Raw genomic sequence first — 26,781 nt, 5'->3', positions numbered from 1 at the left:
GAGGCAGACATTCAAGTAGAGATGTCCAGCAGGTATCTGGACATTCAGACTTGGAGCTGGGGCAAAATTGGGGCTGGAGATGCGTATTTAGGAGTCATCTTCCTAAAGGTAAAAATTGAATCCAAGGAAGGAGATAAGATCACCAGGGAGAGATAGTAAGGAGAGGAGAGATGAGGCCAAAGGCCAGAACCTAGGGGAACACCCACACATGGAGGGTGGAAGGAAGGCGGTGACTTAACAAAGGAGGTAGAGGAGTGGCCAGACAGGTAGGAAGACAGTGTTGTGGAAGCCCAAGGAGGAAAGAGCATCCAAGGAGATGGGGAGGACCAGTGGTTATAACATGCTACAGAGAGCTCAGGAAGAGTTGGAACTGAGAAAAGTTCTAGAATGTAGCAATAATCCTAATAATAGCCACATCTGCAGAATGCTTTACATGTGTTATTTCATTTGACCCTTACGAGAGCCCTGTGAGGTAGGCACTATTATTATTATGCCCACTTTACAAATGGGCAAACTGAGGCTGAAAGAGATTCCCCAGGTCATACAACTAATAAGTGTCTGAACTGAAGTTTTCCTGACTCCAGTCTTAGCACTCTATCCACTGCACCCCCTGGCTGCCTCCCAATTAAAAGACCTTGGTGACTTTTGGAAAAATAAGTTCTGGACAGTGGTAGAATTAGAAGTCAGATTACAAGGGGTTAAAGAGTAAAAGAGTGAGATACAAGTGAAGGCAACAGGTTTAGGGTTCTCTTTCTAGGGTGATCAAGCATTTGGGCCATTTGACAGAGACATCTGAGGCCCAAAAACAGAAATGACTTATCCAAAGTCACACAGGGAGGAAATGGCAGAGGTGGTGTTTGAACCTAGTTTATCTTGACTCCAAATTGAGTGAGTTTTGCAGGGAATAAGGAGGAGACTTATAGGCTGATAGCTTCAAGAGAGGGCAAGGTTAAGCGTTTTTTTAATGGTTAGTTTGAGTTGTTTTTTTAAAAATTTTCTTAAATATGTAATATTTTATTTTCCCTCAATTACATATTAAAACCATTTTTAACATTTAAAAAATCTGGGGGTTCCAAATTCTATCGTCCCCTTGCTCCCTCCCCCCTCCCTGAGACTACGGTAAGCAATCAGATATAGATTATACAGTGCAACCATATGAAACATTTCCATATTAGTAAGAGAAGGATTTTTAAGGACAGGGAGCTGGAACATGTTTGGATGCAGCAGTGAAGGAGCTACTAGGAAAGAATGGCTCTGAGGTCTTTAAGGAAAGGACTCATTAATGCTGTCTCTGCATGAAATAGCTCTAATGTCATTAGAGAGGAGATTAGAACACAGAACATCTGAGCCAGAAGAGACTTTGAAGGACATCTAGTGATTAGTCCAGCCCCCTCCTTTTACTGCTTAGGTAACCAAGGCCTAGGCAGGGGAATGGCTTGCTGGGGTCACTACACAAGTTGGGGGCAGACATGAATCTCAAAGCCAGAGTCCGCTAGCTCCTGCCAAGGCTTCTCTTCACCAAATGAAGCTCCCCTGTTGTGCTCCCCTCCCCTTGTCTTCACACAGAGGTTCTTGGAAGCACTTCATAGCCAACTCCTGTAAAGCCTGTCTGACCCATCATTTGACAAAGAAGGAAATGAAGCTGTCTGGAAGGGAATTCAGGCCATCAACACAAACAGGAGATGACCTAGAGTGAAGTCAGGAGACCTTCATCAGTCCCTGTTCATTGATGTCCAGTTCTAGGTAAAGCTGACTAAAAGTTTGTGTGTGTGTGTGTGTGTGTGTGTGTGTGTGTGTGTTTTGAGTGTGTCTCATGTATATGTCTCTCATGTGTATGCCTTATTGTGTGTTGGGTGTGTATCTTGTACATGTCTCTCATGTGTACGTTGTGTGTGTGTATTGGGTGAGTGTGTCTTGTGTGTATGTCTTCCATGTGTATGTCTTGAGTGTGTGTGAGTTGGGTGAGTGTATCATGTGTATATCTCATGTGTGTGTTGGGTAAGTGTATGTTATATGTGTTGGATTAGAGTGTCTCATGTATGCCTCTCATGTGTGTGTGTTGGGTGAGTATGTCTTGTGTAGATGTCTCTTGTGTGTATCTCTTGTGTGTGTGTTTGGTGAGTGTGTCTTGTGTGTGTGCTTCTTATGTGTGTCTTGTGTGTGCGTGTTGTATGTTCTCCCTAAGGCCTCTGGCTGAGGATTCCAGGGGCTCTGTGACAGACAGCAGTGTTCATGCCACACACCCTCAGGATTCAGTTTACAGGGAGGCAGGGGCAAGTTCCTGGTGAAGGGCACGCTGGCTTCAATATTGCCATTCAGTGCAGTTGTCACAACTGTCTCCCTTCTTTCCTGTCTCTGCCACACTTGTAAGATGGCTGCAAGATTGTAGCAGCTGTACTTTGGTTTACTTCGGTTCCTCTTAACCTGTCAGCCTTGTGGGCAAATCATTCCACTTTTTTTTTCAAACTAAGCACCTGGTTAGACGGATGGGAAATGGAGAGGACCTGGACACTGCCCTTAGGGAACTCCCAGTCTGGGAGGAGACAAGACTCACCACCAAGCACCATTCAGGACATACTATAACCAAGGGCTGTTCTATGGATCTCAAAATAGAATGAGCTCCCTGAGGGCTAGGGCAGGCTTGAAAGGCCCTGGAGGAAGTATGGCTGGAGCTGGATGGTCCCTTGAAGGCTGGAGAGGATGTGGAGAGGTCTGGAAGGGTCTGACAAGCTGGAGGAGGTTGTGGGCAAAGGTTGAAATAAAGCTACCGTGCTGGGGCAGGGAGACGGTAAAGAGCCCCCTGCTAGCTAGGAGGGGCTATGTCAGGAAGAAAAGACCAGAGTGGGAGGCTTTGGCCACATTCTGGAGGGTCTGGATTGAACCTCGGATAATAGGAGGCACGTACAGGTGTCTGAGCAAGAGTGGGGGTGGGAGCTCAGGGAAGGAGGATGTGGGATCAGGAAGCTGGGGAAGTGGAGGGCAAGACCTATGCTTCATTCAAGAGACTGAGTCACAAATCTTGGTGAAGGGGCAGGAAAAGGAAGCTATCCCAAGTTAGAGTAACAGCCGCCTCCTGCTAACCCCATCCGAGAGCCCTTCCTGTTTTCCACCAAAGCTACCCCCAAGGTCTGAGTTTCTTCTCTTCTCCAGTCACAAAAGTCATAAAGCCCATTGCCTTAGAGATCATCGAGTCCCAACCCCAGACTGGAAGTCCTTGAAGGGTAGATTCCAGTTCATCTTCATCTCCCATCCTTCTAACCAAGTACTTAGTAAAGACCTGAGGAATGAGTAATTTAAGGCCAACAGGTTAATAGAATCCAAATAGCAGTGGTTACTGGACTGTAAACCATCCTCCAAGTGTGGCAGACAGGAAGAGGGGAGAGACAGTTGCTGTAACTGTAGTGAATGGCAATATTGTAGCAATTGTGCCCTTCACCATGAACTTGCCTCTGAGGCCTCTGGGTAACATTAACCCTGATGTCGGTCATGAAGCCCCTGAAACCCCGCTCTGGCCCACACTGAATTAGCCAGATGCTTTAGGGAAAAAGCAGAGAAACAAGGGACTTGTCCATGATTACCTGGCTGATCAACAGAGTGAAGAACTTGGGTCTCTTGACTTTCAGCCTGGGGCTTTCTTCACTCTACCACAAAATTATGAAAACGGCTGTACTGGAAAGAGCCCTGGAATTGTCACTGAAAGATTTTCTTATGAGTTCTTGGCTGGCTACTACAGAGTGGTGTGACCTTTTTGAGCCTCAGTTACTCTCTCTTTAAAATGATGGTAATGATGCTTGTACCACCTACCTTGCAGACTTTATAAACCATAAAAGTGTTGGAGAACTGTTAGTGAATAATAACCACCTAGTTTTCCAAAATATACAGAATACTAGTATCTGTACCCTCTCTGGCCTCAGGTTCCCTAACTGTAAAGTGAATGGGATGGACTGGTTGGCCTGTGTTCAAAGGTCCCTTCCCATTGTAAAGTCCCTGACATTTTGTGATTTTGAGATTTGTTGATCAAAGCTACATCTTTTATTCAGTTTACACAGAATAGTATGACAAAAATGCTGGTGGAAAAATGTTAGAAGTCCTAGGTAAAAGCTAAAGACAGGTACCCCTTAAAAAAATGCCTCACACAACTAACTGCAGGGCGATTGAGTAAGGGGGTGGGGAGGAGACATTTACTATTACTGATGCCCTCTGGGGCTGGACCTTAGTCATGAAGGCAAGGGCACTAGTTCTTCCTCCCAGTTCTCCCTTCCATCATCTCTGAGTCACTCTGAAACTCTAGGCTACCCCAGGGTCTGGAGGGTTGCAATCTACCCTGTTGGTGGCCTGTCCAATAGAGGGAGAGATGCTGACAGATGGAGCTGGTGAGAGGGCTGTCTGAGGAGAAAGGAGAGGAGGGGGCATTGCTGATGCCACAGAACTGGCCACATCTGGTATTTGGACAGCACTGTCACCAGCTAATGTTTTGCCCAAGGCCAGAATAGGAAATTGTGGCCCCTCTCACCCAATGGCATGGCAGGCTTAGGATAGTAGATGAATATTTTATAGATTTTTGGCACCCCTCAGCTTTGCCTGCCCGAGGCAAGTACCTCAATTGAATCACCCTTGTTAGGACTCCAAATCTGGGAGTGCAGAAAGCAGCCTCTCCCCAGACAGGCCCTTGTCTGATCCCTGTCCCCAGGGCTGCACTCCTAGCCAGAGGCCCCTGGGCGCTTTCAGACTGGGAGAGGTGGGTGGCTCTCGGGCGGTCCCTGGTGGTAGCCAAATGAACTTCAGCTTCCAATCTCCTCCCAATTTGTTGTTTGGTGGTCTCAATCGTGTCTGACTCTTCATGACCCCATTTAGGGTTTTTTTGACAGAAATATTGGAGTGGTTCACCATTTCCTTTTCCAGCTCTTTTTACAGCTGAAGAACTGAGGCAAACAGGGTCTTGCCCAGGGTCACACAGCTAGTACGTTTCTGAGGCCAGTTTTGAACTCATGAAGATGAGTCTTCCTGATTCCAAACCCAGTGCTCTATCCACTGTGCCGCCTAGCTGGCCTTCACCTCTTACTGCACTGACTGTTTCTCCTCCCTAATCACTGCAGGAGTACCCTACCTGGCCACAGAACCATGCCATCGCCCAGCCTGCCACCTTTCCTGGTGCTGAGGACCTGGACCCATGGTGTGCTCCAGATCCTGACCTTGATGCTGGGAGCTGTCCAGGGCCTCTTCCCCGAGGAGCCTCAACCCCTTGCAGTGGCACCACGGGATTGTGAGTTGGGGGCTTTGAAGTAAGGTTTAGTAAGAGAGAAGAGGGATATTGGGGGAGGAGAACCTGGAGAGTCTGTGGGGAAGGGAGGTCATTGTGGAGAAAGATCCCACAGACCCTCTGCAAGGATGCCTCCAAGCCCCTGAAGCATTCCTTCTCCTTGGTCCTGAAATAGGGGAAATAGGGGAAAGGAGAGGGTGTCCCCAGGAGTCATTCTCTAGAGTGGGCAACTAACCTTTGCTTCCCCATGGCCCACAGACTTAAAGCAGTACCCAGTGTTCACAGGCAGTGGTCCAAGCCGCTACCCTCCAGCCTCCAGCACCGAAGGGCTCAACATTCAAAGAATGCTTCGGGTCAACAGGACCCTGTTCATTGGAGACAGGTATGGGCAGGTGGGCATGTTTGAGTAAATTAGCGTGTTGTAGGGAAGGGTTGGCATGTCATCATCTGGGACACATTAGCATGTGGTTTGTGTGTTGCCATATTGAATGTTAATGTGTATTTTTTACTGGGTTGGGATTGTTGGGGGCAATTAACACATCAGGATATGTGAAGGCTTGTTAACATTCCATGTTCCTATGTCAGAACATGCTTGTGTGCTGGCTTGTTGGATGCCATATTTGTAGCAGGGTGGTAGGGAAGGGCTGCCCAGAGGGTTTGCCTGGATGCCCCCCACCTTCACTGAGCCCCAGGTCCCCCTCACAGGGATAACCTGTACCGGGTAGAGCTGGAGCCACCCACAGCCAGTGAACTGCGCTACCATCGGGTGAGTGGGGGGGTGGGGAGGGCAGGGGAGGACCTCATCTGGTTGGGCTGAGGGAGGAAGGGAGGGAGATAGCCCAGAATCAGTCCCCACTCAGCATGCCTCAGAGATGATCCCAGCCATGGGGGCTGGCCCCCTCCCCCTAGACTCCATAGAGCCACCTCTGGGAGGCCTTTTGGCCAGTGGAAAGAAGGATGAGAGATTGTAGAGCTTTCAAGGTCATCTAACCCAACCCCCATTCTGCCACCTTATCGCCTCTGTTGCATACAGATAAAGAAACTAAGGCTCAGGGAGGTGAGATGACTTGCCCAAGGTCACACAGAGAGTAAGTGACAGAGCCAGGATTCAAACCCAGGCTTCTAAATCCAATACATTTTGTACTACACCATGCTGCATCCCTTGAGCACCTGACTACTGGATTTGAAGTGACAAGAAGCCTGGGTTCAAATCCCAGCTCTGATGCTTACTAGTTGTTTGACCCTGGGCAAGTCACTTTGCCTCACTATGCTAAGTGTCAGTTTCTCTATCTCTAATATGGGAATAATAACATAGTCCCCATTGTGAGGATTTACATCGTAAACATGAAAGTGCTACAGAAATGAGATTGTGTCCCTCCCCTGCTCAGAGCCAGCCTCTCTCTTCTCTTTCCTTCTCTTCCTTTCCTTCCTTGCCTTTCCCTTTCCTCCTCCTCTCCCCTCCCTTCCCTTCTCTCTCTCCTCTCCCTCCTCCTCTCTGTCTCTCTGTCTCTCTCTCTCTGTCACACACATACACTCACGCACATGCGTACACACACACACACACACACACACACACACACACACACACACACACACCTTCTATTCCAGCCATAGGCATTATGAGCTCCTTTCTCTCAGCCTTATGGCACTAATTCTCCTTCCACAGAAGCTGACCTGGCAATCAAATCCAAATGACATCAACATCTGCCGGATGAAGGGGAAGCAGGAGGTAAGCTCATTTTCTCCCCAGACCCAGACAGGGAAGGCCATTTTCACAGTCATACCCCTTCCCCCTGGATGGTCCTGGAAGGTGGCCCTAAGTCTTCCCCCACAACCCCTATGATACTTTTCTTCTTCCTCAGGGAGAGTGCCGTAACTTTGTCAAGGTGCTATTGGTTCGAGATGATAACACCCTCTTTGTGTGTGGATCCAACGCATTCAACCCTATCTGTGCCAACTATAGTGTGAGTCCTGGCCCTACCTGGGGCTGCCCATACTGCCACCCCAAGGTTGTGCCAATCACAGCGTGAATCCCAGCCCTACTTGCCACTGCACTGCCCTTACTTACCCTTACTTACTTCTTATCATGCCATTAGGTAAAGGTGGGTCACAGTTTTCTTGCCTTGTCTTAGGCAGAACATTAGTTGTAACATGGTCCATGTCCCAGATGGGGCCAGTGCTACCCCAGGCTTGTGCCACCTGGAGTTTAAGTCCCAGCCCTGCCTGCTCCTGCCCTTAAACCCACTCTCAACCTAGGCTATACTGTTTGCCCAGGCCAGGCTTATGGGCTCAGATTTTGGATCTAGAACAGAAGGTTATGCCCACTCTTGGGATTTGCCCTATGGATCTCAAAGAAATTTATGGATATCTTCCCTCTCTGGAAATGGGTGGGCAAATAGAATGAGCTTGTCAGGCTGGGGTGGGAGAGATAAAACTCTCAGATCATTCATACCCTTCTTACCACCCTCTTGGCCCCTGCAGATGGACACCCTAGAGCCTATGGGAGACAACATCAGTGGCATGGCCCGATGCCCCTATGACCCCAAGCATGCCAATGTTGCCCTCTTCTCTGGTGAGTGTCCCTGGCTTGTAACTCTGGTGAGTGTCTCAGCCTTAGGCCAAGGTTAAGGTTCAGTGTGACGCTATTGGTCATCCCTTAGGACCTCTGGTGAAGTAGACCCAAACACCAACCTTTATGTACACCTCCTTTATGGAGAAATTTTTGTATAAAAATCAGTTATTCCACATCCATTTCCCCCATCCCTTCTGTCTGTATATCAGCCCTGGTTGTTGGTTGTAGTGGTGGTGGAAATGATTCTTAGTTGTCAAAGAGGACCATGATGTCAGGGAGGTGATGCCATGCTTTGCAAGTGAAATGGATTTAAGTGAGGAAGGGCTGCGCAGAATCACCAACCTCACTTTCTCCAACTGAGCCATCTGGGTCCAGTGACCAGATATGTATCAGGACACCTGAAGATGGCCCAGGATGCAGTGGGGGAACTCTTTCTTTTCAAGCTAAGGTCTTTTACAGGTCTAGGTTTGACTGAGGCAGTGCCTACCCTAGTAAGCCAAAAGGGAAGGGCTCTCACCCATTGCACAGATGAGAAAAAGGCCCATAGATGGTTGAATGGCTGTTGCAGGCTTATGCAGCTCATCGTGTGGGCCAGGGAAGGAAGGGCTCACCCACTGCACACACAGTTTGGTGAGTGCTTAGAATCTGGATGTCTCTAATCCCACATCTTTGCCTCTCCTTCATCCCCACCCAGGCGGGATGCTTTTCACAGCGACAGTCACTGACTTCCTGGCCATTGATGCTGTCATCTACCGAAGTTTGGGTGACAGCCCCACACTCCGAACGGTCAAGCATGATTCCAAGTGGTTCAAAGGTGAGAAGCTGGGGAGGAGAGAAGGAAGAGCATCTCAGACTGCATCCCCCACCCCCACCATAATAAGAGTTTTTAGTGATGATAGATGAAGGCTCAGCTCTTCACATGACAGGCCTGGAAACTAGAGTCTTGGCAGGATGATCTTTGAAGTCCTTTCATTATAGAATTTGACTCCCCTCTCCCCACCCCCATCCCGCCTGCCCCCACCCCTTAAAAAATTCCCTTGTCATCATTAAAAGCCTCTTTCCCCCCTCAGCTACCTAGTCCAATTCTCTCAGGTATCATAAAAGTTCTCACCCCAAGAAGTGTCTCACCTCATGGGAAGGCCTAGATCTTGACCTCTTCTCTTCCCCTCATCTCATCCCTTGACCCACAGAGCCTTATTTTGTCCATGCCGTGGAGTGGGGGAGTCATGTATATTTCTTTTTCCGAGAGATTGCCATGGAGTTCAACTACCTGGAGAAGGTGAGTCCCTGACAGGGGAGGCAGGGGCATAACAGGACAAACACTCCCCTGAAACAAGCTTTGGGGTTGCCAGTGCCTGAGGTCTAGTCCATAACAGTTACCAGAGCAAGTTTGCAGTGTGCCCAGCCCAGAGCTAGCTACTATGGGGAAAGAATAAGAGCCTCTTGCATTCATGCTAGGCCTAATGTTTTCCAAATAACTTTCATGTCTTTTATATTAGTCTACCTCCCAACAGATTTGGGAGGCAGGGCAGGGATTATTCATTTTACAAATAAGGAACCTGAGACCCCAGAGAGAAAGTAACTTGAAAGTGACATATCAGTAGCAGAAATAGTACCAAAATGCAGGTCTCTCTGTCCTGCACCACATTTGGATGTCTCTCCTTTTAAAAAACAAAACCAAACTACTCCCAAATGCCCAAACATTAGAAGCGTAAAGGCTCTTGGGGGTCATCTGACCTGACCCCTCACTTTACAGATGAAAAATCTGAGACTCAGAGAAAGGAGTGATTTGCCTAAGGTCATCCAATGAGTTAGTGACATTGCCAGGATGTTAACACAATTCCTCTGACTTCAGAGTTCTTTATGTCAGACTGCTTTCTCTGACTGACAGAAGTCTTGTGGGCATTCAGGGCAGGCTGGATCAGGGAATGGATGGGATATGTAAACTGCCAGGGCTACCCCATAGGTTGTGGTGTCTCGTGTGGGCCGAGTGTGCAAGAATGACGTGGGTGGTTCCCCTCGAGTCCTGGAGAAACAATGGACGTCCTTCCTGAAGGCCCGACTCAACTGCTCTGTGCCGGGAGACTCGCACTTCTATTTCAACGTCCTCCAGGCAGCCACTGGCATCCTCAATTTGGGAGGCCGCCCTGTGATCTTGGCCCTCTTTTCTACCCCCAGCAACAGGTCATTAGAATAGGAGATGGTGCTCATAGCCTTGTTAGCTGGGTGTTCTTCACCTCCAGGGCCTCAAGGCTGAGCGAAGGACTCTGACTTCCCCTCCATATGGCCTCCCAAACCTTTCTCTGTCCCCACGGAAGTGCCCCAGGGCATACCTCCCTTGAGTGGCTTATGCACCCTGCGCCCCTTATCCTCATCCCAACTTTGCATGTTATCCCTCCTCTCCTACCTCAACTTCAACTCTCCATGTCCCCAGATCCCCAAGCACTTCACTCTCAAGTCCTTCAGTTCTCAATGTCCTTAGCTCACTACCTGTCCTTAATTCCCCTGTGCCCCCCCATCTTGCCCCTAGCTTCCTGTCTCTAACTCTGCTGTGATCTCTCCACCCTCATACCCCTCTCCCCCACAGTATCCCCGGCTCGGCTGTCTGCGCCTTTGACATGGGCCAGGTGGCCGCGGTCTTTGAGGGCCGCTTTCGAGAACAGAAGTCGCCGGAGTCCATCTGGACCCCTGTGCCTGAAGAGCTGGTACCCAAGCCTCGGTGAGTCAGTCAATAAGCATGTACGTGCAAACTATGTGCCAGGCACTATGCTGAGTTCTGGGGATACAAAGAAAGGCAAAAGACAGACCCTGCCCTCAAGAAGCATATAGTCTAAGGAAGAAAACAACATGCCAAAAACATGATGCATGGACAACAAAATATATACAGGATCAACTGGAGATAACAGAAAGAAAGTGTTTGAACTAAGGGGGATCAGAAAAGACATCCTACAGAAGGTGGGATTCTAGCTGGGTCTTGGAATAAACCCAGGAAGGCAAGAGGTGGCTTTCACCCCTGCCCATTAATGCCAGGAAGCCATAGAAATAGACCAGACTTGGCTAGAACTCGGCCATAGTAAAATCAGAGCTGAAGGCTACTTTGAGATCATCCAGTCCAGGGGTTCTTAACATGAGGATGAGGAACTTAAAAGAAAAATTTTAATAACTATATTTTAATATAATTGGTTTCCTTTGTAATCCTGTGTGTTTTATTTTATCCATTTAAAAATATTACACTGGGGTGGCTAGGTGGCACAGTAGATAGAGCACTGGCCCTGGAGTCAGGAGGACCTGAGTTCAAACCCAGCCTCAAAAACTTGACATTTCCTAGCTGTGTGACCCTGGGCAAGTCACTTAACCGCAGTTGCCTCACGGAAAACAAAACAAAACATTATTCTGAGAAGGGATCCACAGGTTTCAAACAGATGCCTAGAGAGGTCAAGTAACATTTCCAGGGTCACAGGGAGCCAATAAGTCTCAAAACCCAGATTTGAACCCATTTCTTTTGACCCCAATCAGTTGTCCTTGACTCTCAGCCCAAGATATCAGTATGTCATACCCTGACCAGTCCCTCACCTTCCTCCTTGTCCCTCAGGCCTGGGCTCTGTGCAGCCCCTGGAATGCCCTACAATGCTTCCAGTGCCTTCCCCGATGAGATCCTCAACTTTGTCAAGACCCACCCACTGATGGATGAGGCAGTCCCTTCTCTGGGCCACTCCCCCTGGATTGTTCGTACCCTTGCTCGGTGAGTACCTGGGGAAGTAAAGATAAAAAGGGGAGGGGGGGGTAAAGGGAAAGGGACTTCATAATTATATCCAAGTCATCAAGTATTACCATGAGTGTGTTCTTCCAAGGTCTAATGTTGACTGTTACCTTTATTGGTGATATGGGGGTGGGGAGGGAGTATGTCAACTCACAGCTGTATTAAGCACCTACCATATTCTGGACACAGTGTGAAGCACCAGGGATACAACTACAAATAAAACAGACCATCCCTAACCACAAGGGGTTTACAATCTAATAATCTAAGACAATACTCCAAAGGATATGGAGAAGCAAGGGGTGGGGATGGTGGAGAAGTTCAGACGTATAAAGAGCTGGGTAAGAAATGAGGGGAGAGCAAAATACAGTGAGAGATTAGAGGGAGAAGGTTTTTATTGAAAAAAGAAAACAGGCTTTGGGGGAAGGGAGCTTTGGCAATGCTAGGAATTCGCCAGGATGAGACCAGGAGAAAGAACATTATAGTCATGCGGGAACCAAGGCAAGGAGGCTGGAAAGCCTAGACCAGGGTTGGAGACCTAAAATTTTCCAGTTTGACTAGAGCCCAGTAATGAGAGTAGGCTAGAAAGGTGTGGGGGGGAGGGGGTGCCTTAAATGTCAGGCGGAAAAGTTTGAACTTTAGCAGGTAAGCTCTAAGGAACCACTGAAGATATTTGGACAGAGATGTGAGACCTGACCAGATGAGAAATGATCCTAGCATTGCTGCGGAGGCTGGACTGGGGGAGGGTGTGTGAAGGTGGGAAGGCTTCTTAGGAGGTCAAGATTAGGATGGGAGCGGAGAGAATAGAAGGGAGTGGGTGGAGGCAAGGATTATCCACAGGTAAAATCAGCAGGACTTGGTAAATGATTGGATGTGTGTTGGGGGTGGAGGAAAGGGAAGAGTCCAAGATGGTTCGAGTACGGGATCCTGGGTGAATATGCTTCTGCCAGGAGAATTGGATGTAGGGGAAGAACGGACTTGGCTTTGGGTGTATATGTGGGTACTGGTCTGTACATATATTGTGTTGGTATTCAACAGTCCCCACATTTATCAAGTGTCTAATATGTGCAAAGAGAGGCATTGTATTCTCGTGGTTTATTGGCATGTATGGTTCTGTTAGTCCCCACATATTTCTATGTGGGTGTCTTAGGTAGATGTAATGGGCTGTGTGGGCCTGTGGCAAGGTCCTGCATGCCTATTAAAATACGCTCACCTGAGTAAGGCCGGTATGCAGCTGTCCCTCAGTGGGCATGGCCAGGGAGAAAGCCACCTGACCTTCCTTCCTCTCCCTGGGCACTAGGCACCAGCTGACCCGAGTAGCTGTGGACACCAGTGCAGGACCTTGGGGGAACCAGACCGTTGTGTTCCTGGGTTCTGACACGGGCACCGTGCTGAAGTTCCTAATCCAACCCAATAGCAGCCCCCGGGGTCCCGCTGAGCAGAGTGTCTTTCTGGAGGAGTTTGAGACCTACCGGCCCGACAGGTGGGGGCATGCTGGGAGGGGTCTGCTTGAGTTTGTCCCCAGCTCCGTGAGCTGTGGCAGTCTCCTTAGGAGCTTGGCAAGATGGGCAGGGAGGGTTGCTTATTAGAACAGCCCCAACCCAGCCCAAAGTTCCCCCTTCCCCACTGACTGCCTCCCTGGCCCAGAGCCCAGCTGATCCTGTTTCCTGCCAGGTGTGGGCGTGGCCCTGAGGACAGCCGGAGGCTTCTGAGCCTGGAGATTGACCCCACAGCCAGTGCCCTGCTAGTGGCCTTCCCTCGGTGCGTGGTCCGTGTGCCCGTGGCCCGCTGTCAGCAGCACTCAGGCTGCATGAAGTGAGTTTCCGTGAGCCTAGGGCTAGTCTTTGAGTTTAGGGGAGGCACCAACTGGCTCTGGGCCTGGAGGTCAGGGTCACCTGGGTCCTCTGGGAGCAGTGGAAAAACTGGAGGCTTGGGGGAGGCCTGGAAGACAGGCCCCTAATGCAGGGCCTAAGGAAGGGACTTGGATCTCTTATCTCCCTCCTCTCCCCCACCCCTTTCCTTCCTGTCCTCCAGGAACTGCATTGGCAGCCAGGACCCCTACTGTGGCTGGACACCTGATGGCTCCTGCATCTTCTTGGCCCCAGGCACCAGGTATGACTCAAGTTGAGAAAGGATGCTTACACCTCTCTCTGTGCATCATATGGGACTAATTGGATTCCAGAGCACCCTCAGGGCATCTCTGGGGAGAAAGAGGGGTTAGAAATGATATTTTGTGGCCTGAGTGTATGTGCCTCTGAGCTTCAGGGCCATGTCCAATAGACCAAGTGTGTCAGGGGATCTGGATCCAAGGCTCTTCTCTAACATTGAAGGTAATATGACCACAAGGTGGATGACTGCCTTTTCTTATAGTAGGTGTTTGTAGGTGGTGATTGAGATTGAACTGAATTGAGTTTATCCAGTGGCCTCATTTCACAGATGGGGAAACTGGGCCTCCAAGAGGACCCAGTGTCCCCCAGGTGACAGTGAACAGTGACTAATCTTCTACTGTGTACAGAGCCCTGGGCCAGGAGACAGGGATGAGATCAGGTTAATGAAGACAGTCCCTGACCTCAAACAGATTACAGTTTAATAAATGTCAGGACCACGATTCATAAGGTCATAAGATTTAGAGCAGAAAAGGAACTCCGGTCTAAGCCTCTCACTTGATCGTTAAGGAAACAGACCCAGGGAATTTGAGTAATTCAGTCCTAGTCACAGAGCCAAGTCAGGAGCCTAATTCAGACCCTCTGCCTCCGAGTCGTGGTCCTTCAGCTACCCCTGGCCACCTTATGTGGATGCGGCATTCTCCCCAGGTTAATTCTCCTCTCCTTGTTTGGTCATTTCAATCACATCTGACTCTTTAAGATACCATTTGGGTTCCCCAGTTAATAAATGGTCAAAGGATATGAACTGGGAATTTTCAGAGGAAGAAATTAAAGCTATCTATAATCATATGAAAAAATGCTCTAAGTCACTATTGATTAGAGAGATGCAAATCAAAACAACCCTGAGGTACCACATCACACCTACCAGATTGGCTAACGTGACAAAACAGGATGATGATAAATATTGGAGAAAATGTGGAAGAGTTGGAACCCTAATTCATTGTTGGTGGAGCTGTGAGCTGATCCAACCATTTTGGAGAGCAATTTGGAACTATGCCCAAAGGGCTACAAAAATGTGCATACCCACACCCAGCAGTATCACTTCTGGATTGTATCCCAAAGAGATCATAGAAATGGGAAAGGGTTCCACATGTACAAAAATATTTATAGCAGCTCTCTGTGGTGGCCAAAAACTGGAAATCAAGGGGATGTCCATCAATTGGGAAATGGCTGAACAAGTTATGGTATATGAATGTAATGGAATGCTATTGTGCTATGAAAAACGATGAACAAGAGGACTTCAGAGAAGCTGGAGGGACTTATATGAATTGATGCTGAGTGAAAGGAGCAGAACCAGGAGAACTTTGTACATAGCAACAACCACAGTGTGTGAAGAGTTTTTCTAGTAGACTTAGTACTTCACTGAAATGCATGGACTTAAAAAATTTCAAGTAGACTCTTGAGGCTAAACACCTTCCACATCTAGAGAAAGAACTATGGAATTGGATCGTAGATAGAAACAGACCATTTTCTTTTGTATTATGTTATGTTTTGTTTTGTTTTATGGCTTCCCCCATTCATTTGAATTCTTCTATGCAACATGCATTTAATAGGAATGTACATGTTGAACCTCTATGATTGTACGCTGTCTCAGGGAGGGACTAGGGAGGAAGGGAGGAATAAGGGGGAGGGAGTGGAAAAAAATCTAAGATAAATGGAAGTGATTGTCAAACACTGAAAACAAATAAAATAACTCAATTCAAAAAATAAAATATTTATATAAAAAGATACCATTTGGGGTTTTCTCCACAAAAGATACTGGAGTGGTTTATTCTTTTCTTCTCCAGCTAATTTTACAGATGAGGAGACTGAGGCAAACAGGGTTAAGTCACTTGTCCAGGGTCACGCATTTAGTAAGTATCAGAGACCAGATCTGAACAGATTTAATGAGTCTTCCTGATAGAGCTTGGCCCCTATTTTCTGTGCCAGCCCGCTACACAGTTTCCCTCTTAAGAGTCCCATTTTCCTCCTCTATAAGATGGAGGGGACATATCATGATGACTGGATTCAGATTTATTTTTAGGAAAGCACTCTATAAGTCTTAAAGTGTTACTGAAATAGGAATTCTGGGAATCCCAGAAACAGGGATTTCCAAAGAAACAAGCCCAGCAGCTAGGGGAGCCTTCTCTTTAGCCTCCATGGTGGCTGCCCTGTGTCCCCGCCCAGTCCCTAATAGTGAAGGACTGGAGAACTGGAATGATGGATTTGGTGTCCAAAGGTGTGGGTTCGAATCCACGCTTTGCTACTTCCTGGCTATATGATCTCAAACAAGTCCCTCAGTTTCCCTGGGTGTCAGTTTTCTCCTAAGTCAAACAAGGAATCTGGACCAGATGACCTCAAAGGTTCCTTCTGGCCTTAAATTTGTGATCAAATGATAAACTCATTCCAGGTGCAAGAGGAAAGGGATGTAGATAAGAGGGAGAAGGAACGCCAAACTCTCCCTTTTTCCACCTGTACCCCACAGTAAAGCAGTTGGAGTGCTAATGCTGGGGAGTCAAGAGGACCCCCTTAGACAAAAGCTGTGTGACCCTTGGCAAGTCACTCAGTAATCTATGTGCCTCTGTTTCCTCATCTGTAAAATGGAGATGTTAACAGCAGCTACCTTCCAGAGTTGTTATCATGATTGTAAAGTGCTTGTCCCATAGTAGGTGGCTAATAAATAGTTATTTTTTTCCTTGTTTCCCACAGGGCTACCTTTGACCAGGATATCTCTGGAGGCAGCACATCTGGCTTAGGGGACTGTACTGGTGAGTGCTTTAGGGTTAGGGAGGGGGCCTGACCTATCCCAATCTGGCAACATCTCCTGAGGAAGGGAATCTTTATTAGCCTCCCTCCAATTCCTCCCCCACCCCCACCCTAGCACCTCACTCCACACTATCCAAGCCCTGACCTGTTCCCATCATGCTCTGTGCTGCCTATGTCTGACCAAGCCTGTTGGGGCACTGAGGCCCTCAGGGCTAGGAGATGGGCACAGAAGGAGACAGGTGCCAAGGGAAATGGATGGAGACCAGCTAAGAGAGGCTAAGGCCAAATTGTTGACTACTGAGGACCATAGGTAAGGCAGACTGAGGCTAAAACAAGCTAAGACAGACAAGGAGAGGCAGTGGGCTGGGAGCTCCCCTTTTCTGTGTTCCCATCAGCCCCAGTCAGACCCTGGAATTTCACTTCTTTGGCTAGAAGGAAGGTAGGAGGGTTGGTGCCTTCTACTTGGGTCTGACCCTTCCCACCCCTGCTTGCCTCCCACATCTGTCTCAGGGCTCCTTCGGGAAAGCTTCATGGAGGAGCGGGCTGGCCTTGTGTCTGTGAACTTGCTGGTGACTTCCTCAGTGGCTGCCTTTGTCATTGGGGCTGTGGTCTCAGGCTTCAGCGTCTGCTGGTTTGTGGGGCACCGAGACCGGCGGGAGTTGGCTCGCCGCAAGGACAAGGAGGCGATCCTGGCACATGGTGGGGAGGGCCAGGTGGTGAGCGTGAGCCGCCTGGGTGAGCGGCGTGGGGGGACTGGGCCCCGAGCCGGGCCACCTGAGACCCTGCTGGCCCCCCTCATGCAGAATGGCTGGCCCCAGGCAGCCTTATTGCAGGCTGGCCAGCACGAACTTGCCTCAGGCCTCCTGCCCACCCCTGAGCAGACACCGCTGCAGCAGAAACGCTGTCCCAGTGGACTGCAGCGGCGTGGCTGGGAGCAGAGTCAAGGAGTCCTGCACACTGTCCTCCGGGAGCCCTCTGGAAATGCCCCGTCCCTTGGTGCTGCCTCCTCTTCTTCCTCTTCCATCATCCTGTTGCACCCTGGTGGTGGTGGGCATGGGCCAGACCCAGAGGCAGGTGGCGATGTGCGTTTCCTGCCCTCAGCAATGGTTGGGGGCCGGGACCAAGTGGGTGGGATGGCCCCCTCCCAAGCCAGGCCAGGCCGAGCCTCTTACGTCGAATTCCCTATCACACCCCATGCCAGCCCTGATAGGCGGCGGGTAGTTTCAGCGCCTACGGGCCACCTGGACCCAGCCACTGACAGCCTCTCACGGCCCTGGAGCCCTCCCACAGGAAGCCTGACAAGGAGTGGCCCAGCTGCCCCAGCCCTTCGGCGTACACACACCTTCAACAGTGGCAGCGGCAGCAGTGAAAGTCGCCCAGGGGAGCCCCACCACACCCGCCGCCCCCGCCCACTCACAGACTTTGCCCGCTTGCTCCCCTATGGGCCTGAGAGGACTGCACCCCCTGTGCAGTAAAGAGTCGGGGGACACAGCCCATCGATGCCCCCCAGTACCCTCCTGGCCTCCACTTCCCTGGCGAGGGGACCCAGGCACAGTGCCCGCCAGCTCAGGCACAGGAAGAAGCTGACCAGGCAAAAGATGGCCCCCAGGCCCTCATTAAAGCAACAGCCAGCCCTGGTCCTCCTCCGAGCGGGGTGCTCATGGGGAGTTGGGGTTCCTTCTCACACCGGCCCTCCGCGTCACCCCCAGGGAACTATCCAAGAAGCACAAGAGCGTTGATCCCTTCCCTTGGGGGTTGGAAGAAGCTGTTGTGGTCTGAGGTGGGAAGGAGTTGGAGTCCGAGGGTTTGGGTTTGAGTCCCAGCTCTGCCTCTGACTAGCTTTGTGACTGTGGCCGAGCCATCTAACCTCTTGGGGCCTAAGGGTCCTTGTCTGTAAAATGAGGGACTAGATTGGACTAGATGGTGTCTTCAGGTCCCTATGGCTCTAACTCCTACGATCCCTATGACTGGAGACTGGGCTAGAATTTCCTATTTGCCATTCTCCGGATTGTTTTTCTTTTCTTTTCTTTTTTTTTAATGAATTGCACAATATTGGGCTCAGTGGGACAGGCCAAGGAAATGCCCCCCGCCCAGGGGCCCCGGCCTGAACAGAGCCTCCCCTCCCTCGCCCCTGGGTATCCCTCCCCCACCAGATATTCCCTTGGCCAGGGATCTTATGAGTTGGGTGTGCGTGTGCGTGTGTGTATGTGTGTATGTGTGTGGGGGTCGGTGGGTAGGTATATGTGTGTGTGAGTGTGTGCATGCCCGTGTCCATTTTGGAGGAAAGGGGCAGTGGGAGAGGGCGTATCTGTCCACAGGGGCTGCTGGTGGTACGTTGTGACTGTGGGTCTGTTTCAGATAAGGGGGCATTGATAAAGGCGGGTGGGAGCCATCTTTGTCACTTATTAGCTGGCTAGGGGCCGAGCCTGAGTAGGCATGGTAGGTAGGTATCTAGCAGGTAGTCCTGGTATCCAGCAGGAGGTCAAGGCTTGATGTAGCTCAGCTCAGATGTGGCAAGGGATCCCACCCCCTCAGGGAAGAGAGTGGTGTGTCTGCCAGCCCTCGGAGGAGCTTTGGTCTTTGCCTCTCCCATTCCAGCTCAGCCTCCCCCTCATCCCTCACTCCATGCTCCAGACGCTGCAGCCACTGCTGTCTAAAGGGCTCTGGTTTGGTGTGGCTCAGGGGAGGGGGCCCTAGGGGTCAGGGTAGGGAGAGGGTCCCCAACACCTCCCATCCTCTCGTGACCTGTGACCTTCCACCTTTGACCTGCAGGTCATGCATGCAACAGCTGTGCTCTGTATTAACTCTGGAATTAGCCCTCTCCCCTCTCCCCCAAATAAAACTCTGTTTACAACACCAGCTGCTTGGGCCCTGTCTTTGGCTCTCCTCTGCCTGACTGATGTGGTGGATCCCAGGGCTCTGGGTATGTGGCTGGGGGCCCACACCAGAAAGGAGCCAGGAGTCAGGCAACCCTGAGTTTTCCATCTGTGTGACCTTGGACAAGTCATTTCTGACCTTCAGTTTCTTCACCTGTGAAATGGGGATAATAGTACTCATGCTACCTACCTCACAGGATAGTTGTATGGAAATCACTTCAAAGTTGAGAAATGCTATAGAAGTATAAACTATTTTTATTATCATTATCTTACAGTGGCAGCAGTAGTATAAGTGTAGTTGGTATCTATGCCCTAGGGTGCTACTGCTCAGCCACATAGGGTCGTATCCTGGGGTCACTGGAAGGCTGAAGGCACCACCCCTCTGTGAACGTAGAAGTCAAGGATGAGGGTGGATGGAGCCACAGCTGGGAGGGACCTTATGTCATAGGATGGTAGAACTGGGGGGGACCTTAACACAGAATGCCAGATCTGAGAGGCCTTAGAACTCTTGGCATTCCAAACCTGACTCCAACTCACCTTTCCTCATGGTCCACTCAAACTCAAGTGAGATTTTTCAGATGAAGCTCCAACTCCCCTCTCTGGACCTTTGTACAGACGGTACCCCATGCCTGCAATGCCCTCCCTCTTCACTGCAACCTCTTAGGATCCCTAAGATTTCCTTCAAATCTCAGTTCCAATGCCACCTTCCTACAGAAGACCATGTTCCCCTCCCTCAGTGGTTAATGCCTCCCCTATTCCCCAAATTACCTTGGGTTTATTTTGTATGCATTTCATATAGACTTAAAGCTGGAAGAAATCTTAGAGGCCAATAGTCCAAATCTTTCATTTTATAGATTAGGGAACTGAGGCCCAAGGAAATGAAATGATCTGTCCAAGGTCATGTGGACTAAACAGCAGTGGTGGTATTTGAATCCAGTTTCTCTGACTCCAGAGCCAACATTTTTCCTTTTTTTTTTGGTATTGGTCAAGGAAGTTCCTCACCAGGACCTTCTTAACACCAGTGAAATCACATGTCTGGTCAAAACGTATTTTGTACATATTTACTTTGCATTTATTTATATGTATATATGTTGTCCATGTTGTCTTCTAGAGAATGTGAGCTCCTTGGGGACAGGGACTGTTTCCTTTTTGTCTGCATATAGTAGGCACTCAATAAAATGCTGGTTGATTGATTGAATACAGAATATCAGAGCTGGCAAGGTCCTTGGTATGTAGAATCTCCTAGCTAGAGGGGACCTTGGAACACAGAGTGTCAGAGCTAGGGGGACCTTGGAACATGGAGTGTCAGAGAAGCAACTTTGGAACAAATGATGAAGTCCAAGCTGGAAGGGACTTCCTTAGGCCATCAGCTCCAACTTCATTCTACAGATGGGGAAATTGAGTCGCAGAGAGGGTAAATCACAAAGTCACACAGAGCTATGGCAGGGCTGGGACTGGACTGAAGGTCTTCTGATACTCTCCTCTTTGAATTACGGGGGCTACCTGTCTGTGTCTGTATGTGTGTCTCTAAATGTTTCCATGTCCATGTGTATATCTGTGTATATGAGACTGAAGAAGGATGTGGGTCTGATGTTTTGGGAACTACATATCGTTATCACTGAGCTCATTTGAGGAGAGGGCTGGGCAACCAAGTCATTGCTGTGGGACAATTGGAGGGAGCCAAATTGTAACAGAACATGGAGACTAACCACATGCTTCCTCTCCCACTCAGGGCCTCACTTTCCTGCTCTATAAAATAGTGTTCTTCTTCTTTACCCTCCTCTTCCTTCTCAACAGTGTATGAGGATCATATAATCACAAAATGTTAAGAATTGGGAAGAGTACCTAGAGGATATTGAGTTCAAACATTCTTATTTTACAAAAGAAGAAACTGAGGCCCAGAGAAGGAAAGTGATTTACCAGAGGACACATAGTGAGCCAGTGGTCGAACAAGGACTAGATCTCAGTGTCCTGACTCCTAGGCCAGAGTTCTTTACGCTGCACCTCATTGTCTCTGACAGACTAGGCAAGGGAGAGTGGGGGGAGCGGTTTCCAGGCAAGAATGTGGATAAAAAGATGACTGGCTGAAGGACTCCACAGGGGCTTCCGGGACAGAATGGGGAGGCCCATCTACTTCTACAGGAATAGGAACCAGAAAGCAACAATTCTCTGCCACCAACAGCTCTGGCCCCCATGGAAATGATGAAATCCCATAGGACAGACTCCAAAGTAAAGAAGAGAAAAGAACCCTGCACCCATAGCCTTGACCCAGGGTCTCCTGGTTCCGATACTAATTCTGATGTGTAACTTTGCAAGACACTTGCCTCACCGGCTTTCCATTGCCTCATCTACCAAATGAGAAGGGTTGGGCAAGGTGAACCCTCAGCTCTCCACCCCCACCCCAGACATTCTTTATTCTAAGAGTCTTCCCAATAGTGACATTCTCTGCTCTAAGGGCTTTCTCCCTCCACCACCACCACCCCAACTCTGACAGTCTCTTCTCCAAGGGTGTTCTCTGTTCCAAGCCCCACCCTTTCCCCTACCCTCAGCCATATGATCTAAGAATTTTCCATTCCCTGACAGTCTGTGTTCTAAGATCCCCATCAGCTGAAGTTCCATGTTCTATGGACCCTTTCAATGCTAATGTTCTAGGATCCTCTCCTCCACCACCACCTTCCATCTCTTTCCCCAGGATCCTGAAACTTGGATTCATGCCCTTGCAGAGGATAGGAGCAAAGGAACAAGATCTAGGAAAAATCTTGATGGTTAGCCCCAAGGGTGACACCTATTCTGAGAAGTCTCCTCCCCTTTCTCTTCCCCCTAAGTGGGCAGTGATTTTGCAAGCAACCACAGAGGCCCTGAACTGGAATGTGCCAAATGGGTAGGGGTTCTGTAGGAGTGTCCTTCCGGGTCTCCTGCCCCACCTACCTTTGTATAAAGTTTCTAGCCCAGGAAGACTCCAGAAAGAAAAGCCAGAGAGCAGTAGCTGAACAGACAACACTATGTTCTTCTATAACTCAGAGCCTGGCCAAAGGTAAGGATACAGAGGCACACACAAGGATAAACACATCCAGCTCACTAACAGACCTATAGTGACACAGACAAATACAAAGGCAGAAACACCAATACAGAAACAGATAAGGCAACGCACACCTTAACACAGAGATAGAAAAATAAAGACACTCACAGATGTAGAGACAACTAGCATGTGTATGCACATGCATGTGTATGTGCCAGCACACCCACACCCACACACACATGACATATTTCAGAGAAACCAGGATTGGGACAGAAGGGAGGGACCCAATTAAGGGGAGAAGTGGAAGGGGAACCTTAATCAGGAAAGCTGGGGATGGAGAAAAGGGAGCAAGAGAAAGGGGAGAAGGCTGTTTCTGGGACCTGTCCAGCTTCTTAGGGAGATGTTAAGGGACAGGGTGATTAGCCAAGATACCCCTGTGCCAAGTCTAGGCCATATACGGCTTAGATGATGACTAGCTAATTGACTTTAAGTCACTTTAGTCCTCAATTTCCTCTCTTGTAAAATGAAGGGATTGAATTAGTCTCCTTCAGCTCTGATACTGGGAATTCCAAGAGTTCTGAGCAGTTGAGAAGGAGGGTAGCCAGAGGGATTCCTGGAGAAAGTGATGCTTCAGGTATAATATGACTGGAAAGAATAGGGGGGAGGCATTCTGACTGAAGGGAACGGTGTGAGCAAAGGTACGCAGGTCAGTGGTAACAAGGATGACAGCCTCCTCCAAGTTATGTTGGGGGGTAAGGAGAGCAGGGAGTGAAAACACAACTTGGACAAGAGACACAATGTGAACCTGGGAAGGGACTTTTGGAGGAAGGAACTTGTCACAGGAGCTCTCTTTCTGAAATAGAATCATTGTTCAAATTCAATATATTCATAGAATGCCAGAATTGTAAAGGGCTTTACAAAATACCATGCCACAACTGAACAGGACCTCAGAATGTTCGAACATAAAAGGTGGGATGTCAGAAGTGGTATCGTATATTGGAACTATCGCTTCATTTGGAATCAGAGGACCTCCATTCTAGTGCCTACCTCTGCCACTAACTGGCATTTGATCTTAAGCAAGTCACTCACTTCCTGGCTTCTGTTTCCTCATACAGAAATGGAGGGGGTTGCCCCACGTGCTTTCTATGTATGGTCCCTTCTAACTCTAAATCCTCTGATCATTTGGAAGGAACCTTAGAACATACAACGTAAGATAAGGCCAGAAAGGAAAGTGTTTCCAGGTTGGGGGCCTTAAAATGCCAAATTTTTGAACAGAGGAGTGCCTTCACAAGATCTTTCCAAAAGAAAAGGATTGGGGCAGGTGTGAAGAGTTGATTGGAAGGGGAGAAAATGGAGGTGGGAAAAACTATTAGAAAGTTACTGCTAAACTTCTTTGAACTATAAGGAAGCTCAGGTAATCATCTGGTTTACCCCCTTGCCTTATCCCTATTCTGAGGTCCAGAGAAATGAAGTGATTTGGACAAGATTGCCGAGCATCCAAGTAGTGATTCCTCTCTTTGTGCCCACAGCTTGGCTGCCGGTGGCATGGGTAGCTCTCTGGCCATGCAGCTGCTTCTGTTTCTTCTGCTCCTTCCATCTCTTGGGCAAGAGCTTCCTCAGTGCCCCAAGGCCTGTAACTGTACCTTGCCAGGCAATGGCATATCAGCCACCTGTGGCCCCCTAGACAGCTTCCCCAAGGGCCTCCCTGTGGATACTACTTATATCTTTGTGGAATACACCAACCTCTCACAGCTCTCAAGTGATGCCCTCAGGGGCCTCCCTAATCTCAAGGAACTGCACCTCGCTGGCAACAGAATTGACAGCTTGAACTCTGGGCTCCTGACACCCACACCCGCCCTGAGGGTGCTGGACCTGACAGGTAACACCCTGTCTGAGCTGCCCAGTGGACTCTTCAGAAACTCAGCAGCCCTTCACTCCTTGGTGCTGAAAGGAAACAGACTGGAGACACTTAAGGTGGACTGGCTGGAGGGGCTGGTGGCCTTGAGCTGGCTAGATGTGTCTTCAAACCAGCTCCAGAGGCTGCCTCCAGATCTGCTCCTCAACTTTACCACCCTACAGATCCTGGACCTATCTGATAACATGTTGCTGGAGCTTCCCGCTAACCTACTGAAGGGCCTCCCCCACTTGGAAAGGCTTCACCTGGATGGTAACCAGCTCCAGACTCTGGCCGAGGTCACTTTTTCTGCTACACCACAGCTATGTTACCTCTTCCTCCAAGGAAACAGGTTAAGCAACCTGCCGCCCAACATCTTCAGCACCCTGGGTGAGCTGGATATGCTGGACCTGTCCAACAACTCACTGGCACAGGTCCCGGATGGGCTGCTGGATAAGGTGGGGCAGATGAAGGTTGGATTTGATCTCTCAGAGAATCCTTGGAAATGTGATGAGAAGCTATGTAGTCTCTACCACTGGCTTTTGAACAACCAGGATAAAATGTTCTTCAAGAATAAGACCCTCTGTCATAGCCCTGAAAGCCAAGCAGGCCAGACACTCCTGGAGGTGGCTAAGAAAAGAGTCTGTCCCAAGCATTAGGTCCTATGGGACACAACATAGGGCTCTTCCTTCTCAGCTTTGCCCTATGCACATCCCCCTAGGTACTCATCAGCCTGAACTCACATCCCAGCGCCAGTCCCAGACAAAGCTTCACCAAAGGCTCTCCCCTTGTCCATAGCCCCTGGACCCTTGAACCTGACAGACCCAGAATCCCCATAGCCCAGGCTCCCCTGTCCCCAAAGCTTCCACCACCCTCCTCTATTCCATCAATATTGACCAAGTGTCTCTTGCTTGGTACTTTAAAGCCTTACCACACTCAACAGGATTGCTCTCCTCTTCCATTTTAATTGAAGATGTAAGCTCTCATATGAAATAAGTCAAATAAGAATCCAAACAGAGATAAAAGGAGACTTTTGAGGGATAGTTCTTACTCATTTGGCCATTTGTGTTCTTAAGGAGATGGTGTCTCCATGGAAACATTTGGTCCAAACATCCGCACTAGGAGTTATGTGGGAGACTTTCAGAGAGGTAGATTTCTCTGTAATTAGATTGTGAGCTTCTTGAGGACAAAGACTGCCTTTTTGCCTTTTTTTGTATCCCTAGCACTTAGCTTAATGCCTAGCCTATAGTAGGTACTTAATAAATGCTTACCAAACTTCCTAATGGAAGTGTTCTGAAGTAGAATGAGCCCCTTGAATGTTGGGATGTGCCATCACAGGAGACCTAGCAGAAGCTGAATGACCACTTCCCTAATTGGTCTCCCATCTTCTGATCCCTCCCCTCTCCAATCAATCACCATACACACAGATGCTGAAATCATCTGAAAGTACACTTCTGACACCATCACTGTCCTACTCAAAAGCCTTTGGTGGTTCCCTATTACTCACATGCTGATATACAGTCCCTGGGAGTCCTCCATCCAAGCCACCTTTCCAGGCTGATTTCACATGCCTTAAGGCATTTTCAATTCCAGTCAAGCTGGCATTCTAGCTTTCCCCCAAATTCCTGTTTTCATCTTCCATTCCTGTGCCTTCACATAGGCTCTGCGAGGTCTGGCATGCATTCCCTCCTCTCCTCCAACTCTTGGAATCTCTAGATTCCTGGGGGTTCAACTGAGGTGTTTCACATTACTGGTTGTCTTCTAACTTCTCAGAATGTCTAGTATTTACTTATCTGTTTTAACGTCATACCCTCCCCCCCAAATAGAGTACAAGCTTCTTACAAGTTAGAACAATTTTCTTTGTTTTTCCTCTTTGTAATGCCAGTACCTAGCACTTAGTAGGATTTTAATAAATGTTTATTGCATAATTGAATGAATATTGTAAAAGGGATTCTTCTTATAAGTTGGACAAGATGAACCCTGAAGTCACTTCTAGCTCTGAGATTCTATGAAAATCAAGATCATTTTTCCCTTACTGTTTGGCCAGTGGATTTTTGCTGGAATGTGGATCTTGAGGTACATTTAAACTAAATGCAGTTGTGACTTTAAAAAATAAAATTCTTTGATTTATGTAACCAGTAAATAAATATAAAACATTTTTGCACCACTTGGGAGTACCCTTCAATCAACACGTATGCCCCAAACAAGCTTACCCCTGGGCTCTACCAACTCTGTGTTTTCATGTCCATTCCAAACTGTAGCTCATAAACTCCCACCCATATGTTTACTTTTACTAGTCAGACAGAGGATGCAATTAATTCAACTGAAAGGCATTTGATAAAATAGCAGTGAGAAAAGTAGCACTAGACCATTTCCCCCGTTAGCCTAGGGTACACTCTCTTACAAATGCACATGCTGTTAATAGGCAAATGAACACATACTCATGGAATGCATGTGATCAGAATGCACAAAGGGAGAGGTTTACACATGGGA

At 48.7% G+C, this 26,781-nt stretch overlaps 2 protein-coding genes across 2 annotated transcripts in view; both read left to right on the top strand.

Annotated features, from left to right (window-relative positions):
• SEMA6B (semaphorin 6B) overlaps positions 1–19,355 on the top strand; it is a 45,373-nt gene extending 26,018 nt beyond the window's left edge. The window contains exons 3-19 of the mRNA XM_072601847.1: positions 1,567–1,743; positions 5,097–5,263; positions 5,519–5,642; positions 5,966–6,026; positions 6,927–6,989; positions 7,123–7,224; positions 7,742–7,832; positions 8,527–8,646; positions 9,023–9,111; positions 9,799–10,016; positions 10,420–10,551; positions 11,425–11,574; positions 12,890–13,072; positions 13,264–13,404; positions 13,624–13,701; positions 16,443–16,501; positions 17,010–19,355. Of these exons, the coding sequence (XP_072457948.1) occupies positions 1,730–1,743; positions 5,097–5,263; positions 5,519–5,642; positions 5,966–6,026; positions 6,927–6,989; positions 7,123–7,224; positions 7,742–7,832; positions 8,527–8,646; positions 9,023–9,111; positions 9,799–10,016; positions 10,420–10,551; positions 11,425–11,574; positions 12,890–13,072; positions 13,264–13,404; positions 13,624–13,701; positions 16,443–16,501; positions 17,010–17,974 (2,757 nt within the window). The 5' untranslated portion in view covers positions 1,567–1,729 and the 3' untranslated portion in view covers positions 17,975–19,355. The remainder of the gene's footprint in view (positions 1–1,566; positions 1,744–5,096; positions 5,264–5,518; positions 5,643–5,965; positions 6,027–6,926; positions 6,990–7,122; positions 7,225–7,741; positions 7,833–8,526; positions 8,647–9,022; positions 9,112–9,798; positions 10,017–10,419; positions 10,552–11,424; positions 11,575–12,889; positions 13,073–13,263; positions 13,405–13,623; positions 13,702–16,442; positions 16,502–17,009) is intronic.
• Positions 19,356–22,279: 2,924 nt separating this feature from the next.
• On the top strand, positions 22,280–26,455 carry LRG1 (leucine rich alpha-2-glycoprotein 1). Its single transcript, XM_072601848.1, has 2 exons — positions 22,280–22,409; positions 23,924–26,455. The coding sequence occupies exons 1-2, from the start codon at positions 22,378–22,380 to the stop codon at positions 24,945–24,947; spliced, it is 1,056 nt and encodes a 351-aa protein (XP_072457949.1). The 5' UTR covers positions 22,280–22,377; the 3' UTR covers positions 24,948–26,455.
• Positions 26,456–26,781: the final 326 nt, after the last annotated feature.

This window comes from Notamacropus eugenii, chromosome 4 (assembly GCF_028372415.1).
Source record: "Notamacropus eugenii isolate mMacEug1 chromosome 4, mMacEug1.pri_v2, whole genome shotgun sequence".
NCBI classification, from domain to species: domain Eukaryota; kingdom Metazoa; phylum Chordata; class Mammalia; order Diprotodontia; family Macropodidae; genus Notamacropus; species Notamacropus eugenii.
This window is presented reverse-complemented; position numbering and strand designations above follow the sequence as displayed.

What these genes read in the sequence shown, in the direction of transcription:
- LRG1 (XM_072601848.1), top strand. Translation starts at nt 22,378, where the DNA reads ATGTTCTTCTATAACTCAGAGCCTGGCCAAAG. An exon ending in AACTCAGAGCCTGGCCAAAG is followed by an intron (nt 22,410 to 23,923) that starts GTAAGGATACAG and finishes TTGTGCCCACAG; the next exon opens with CTTGGCTGCCGGTGGCATGG.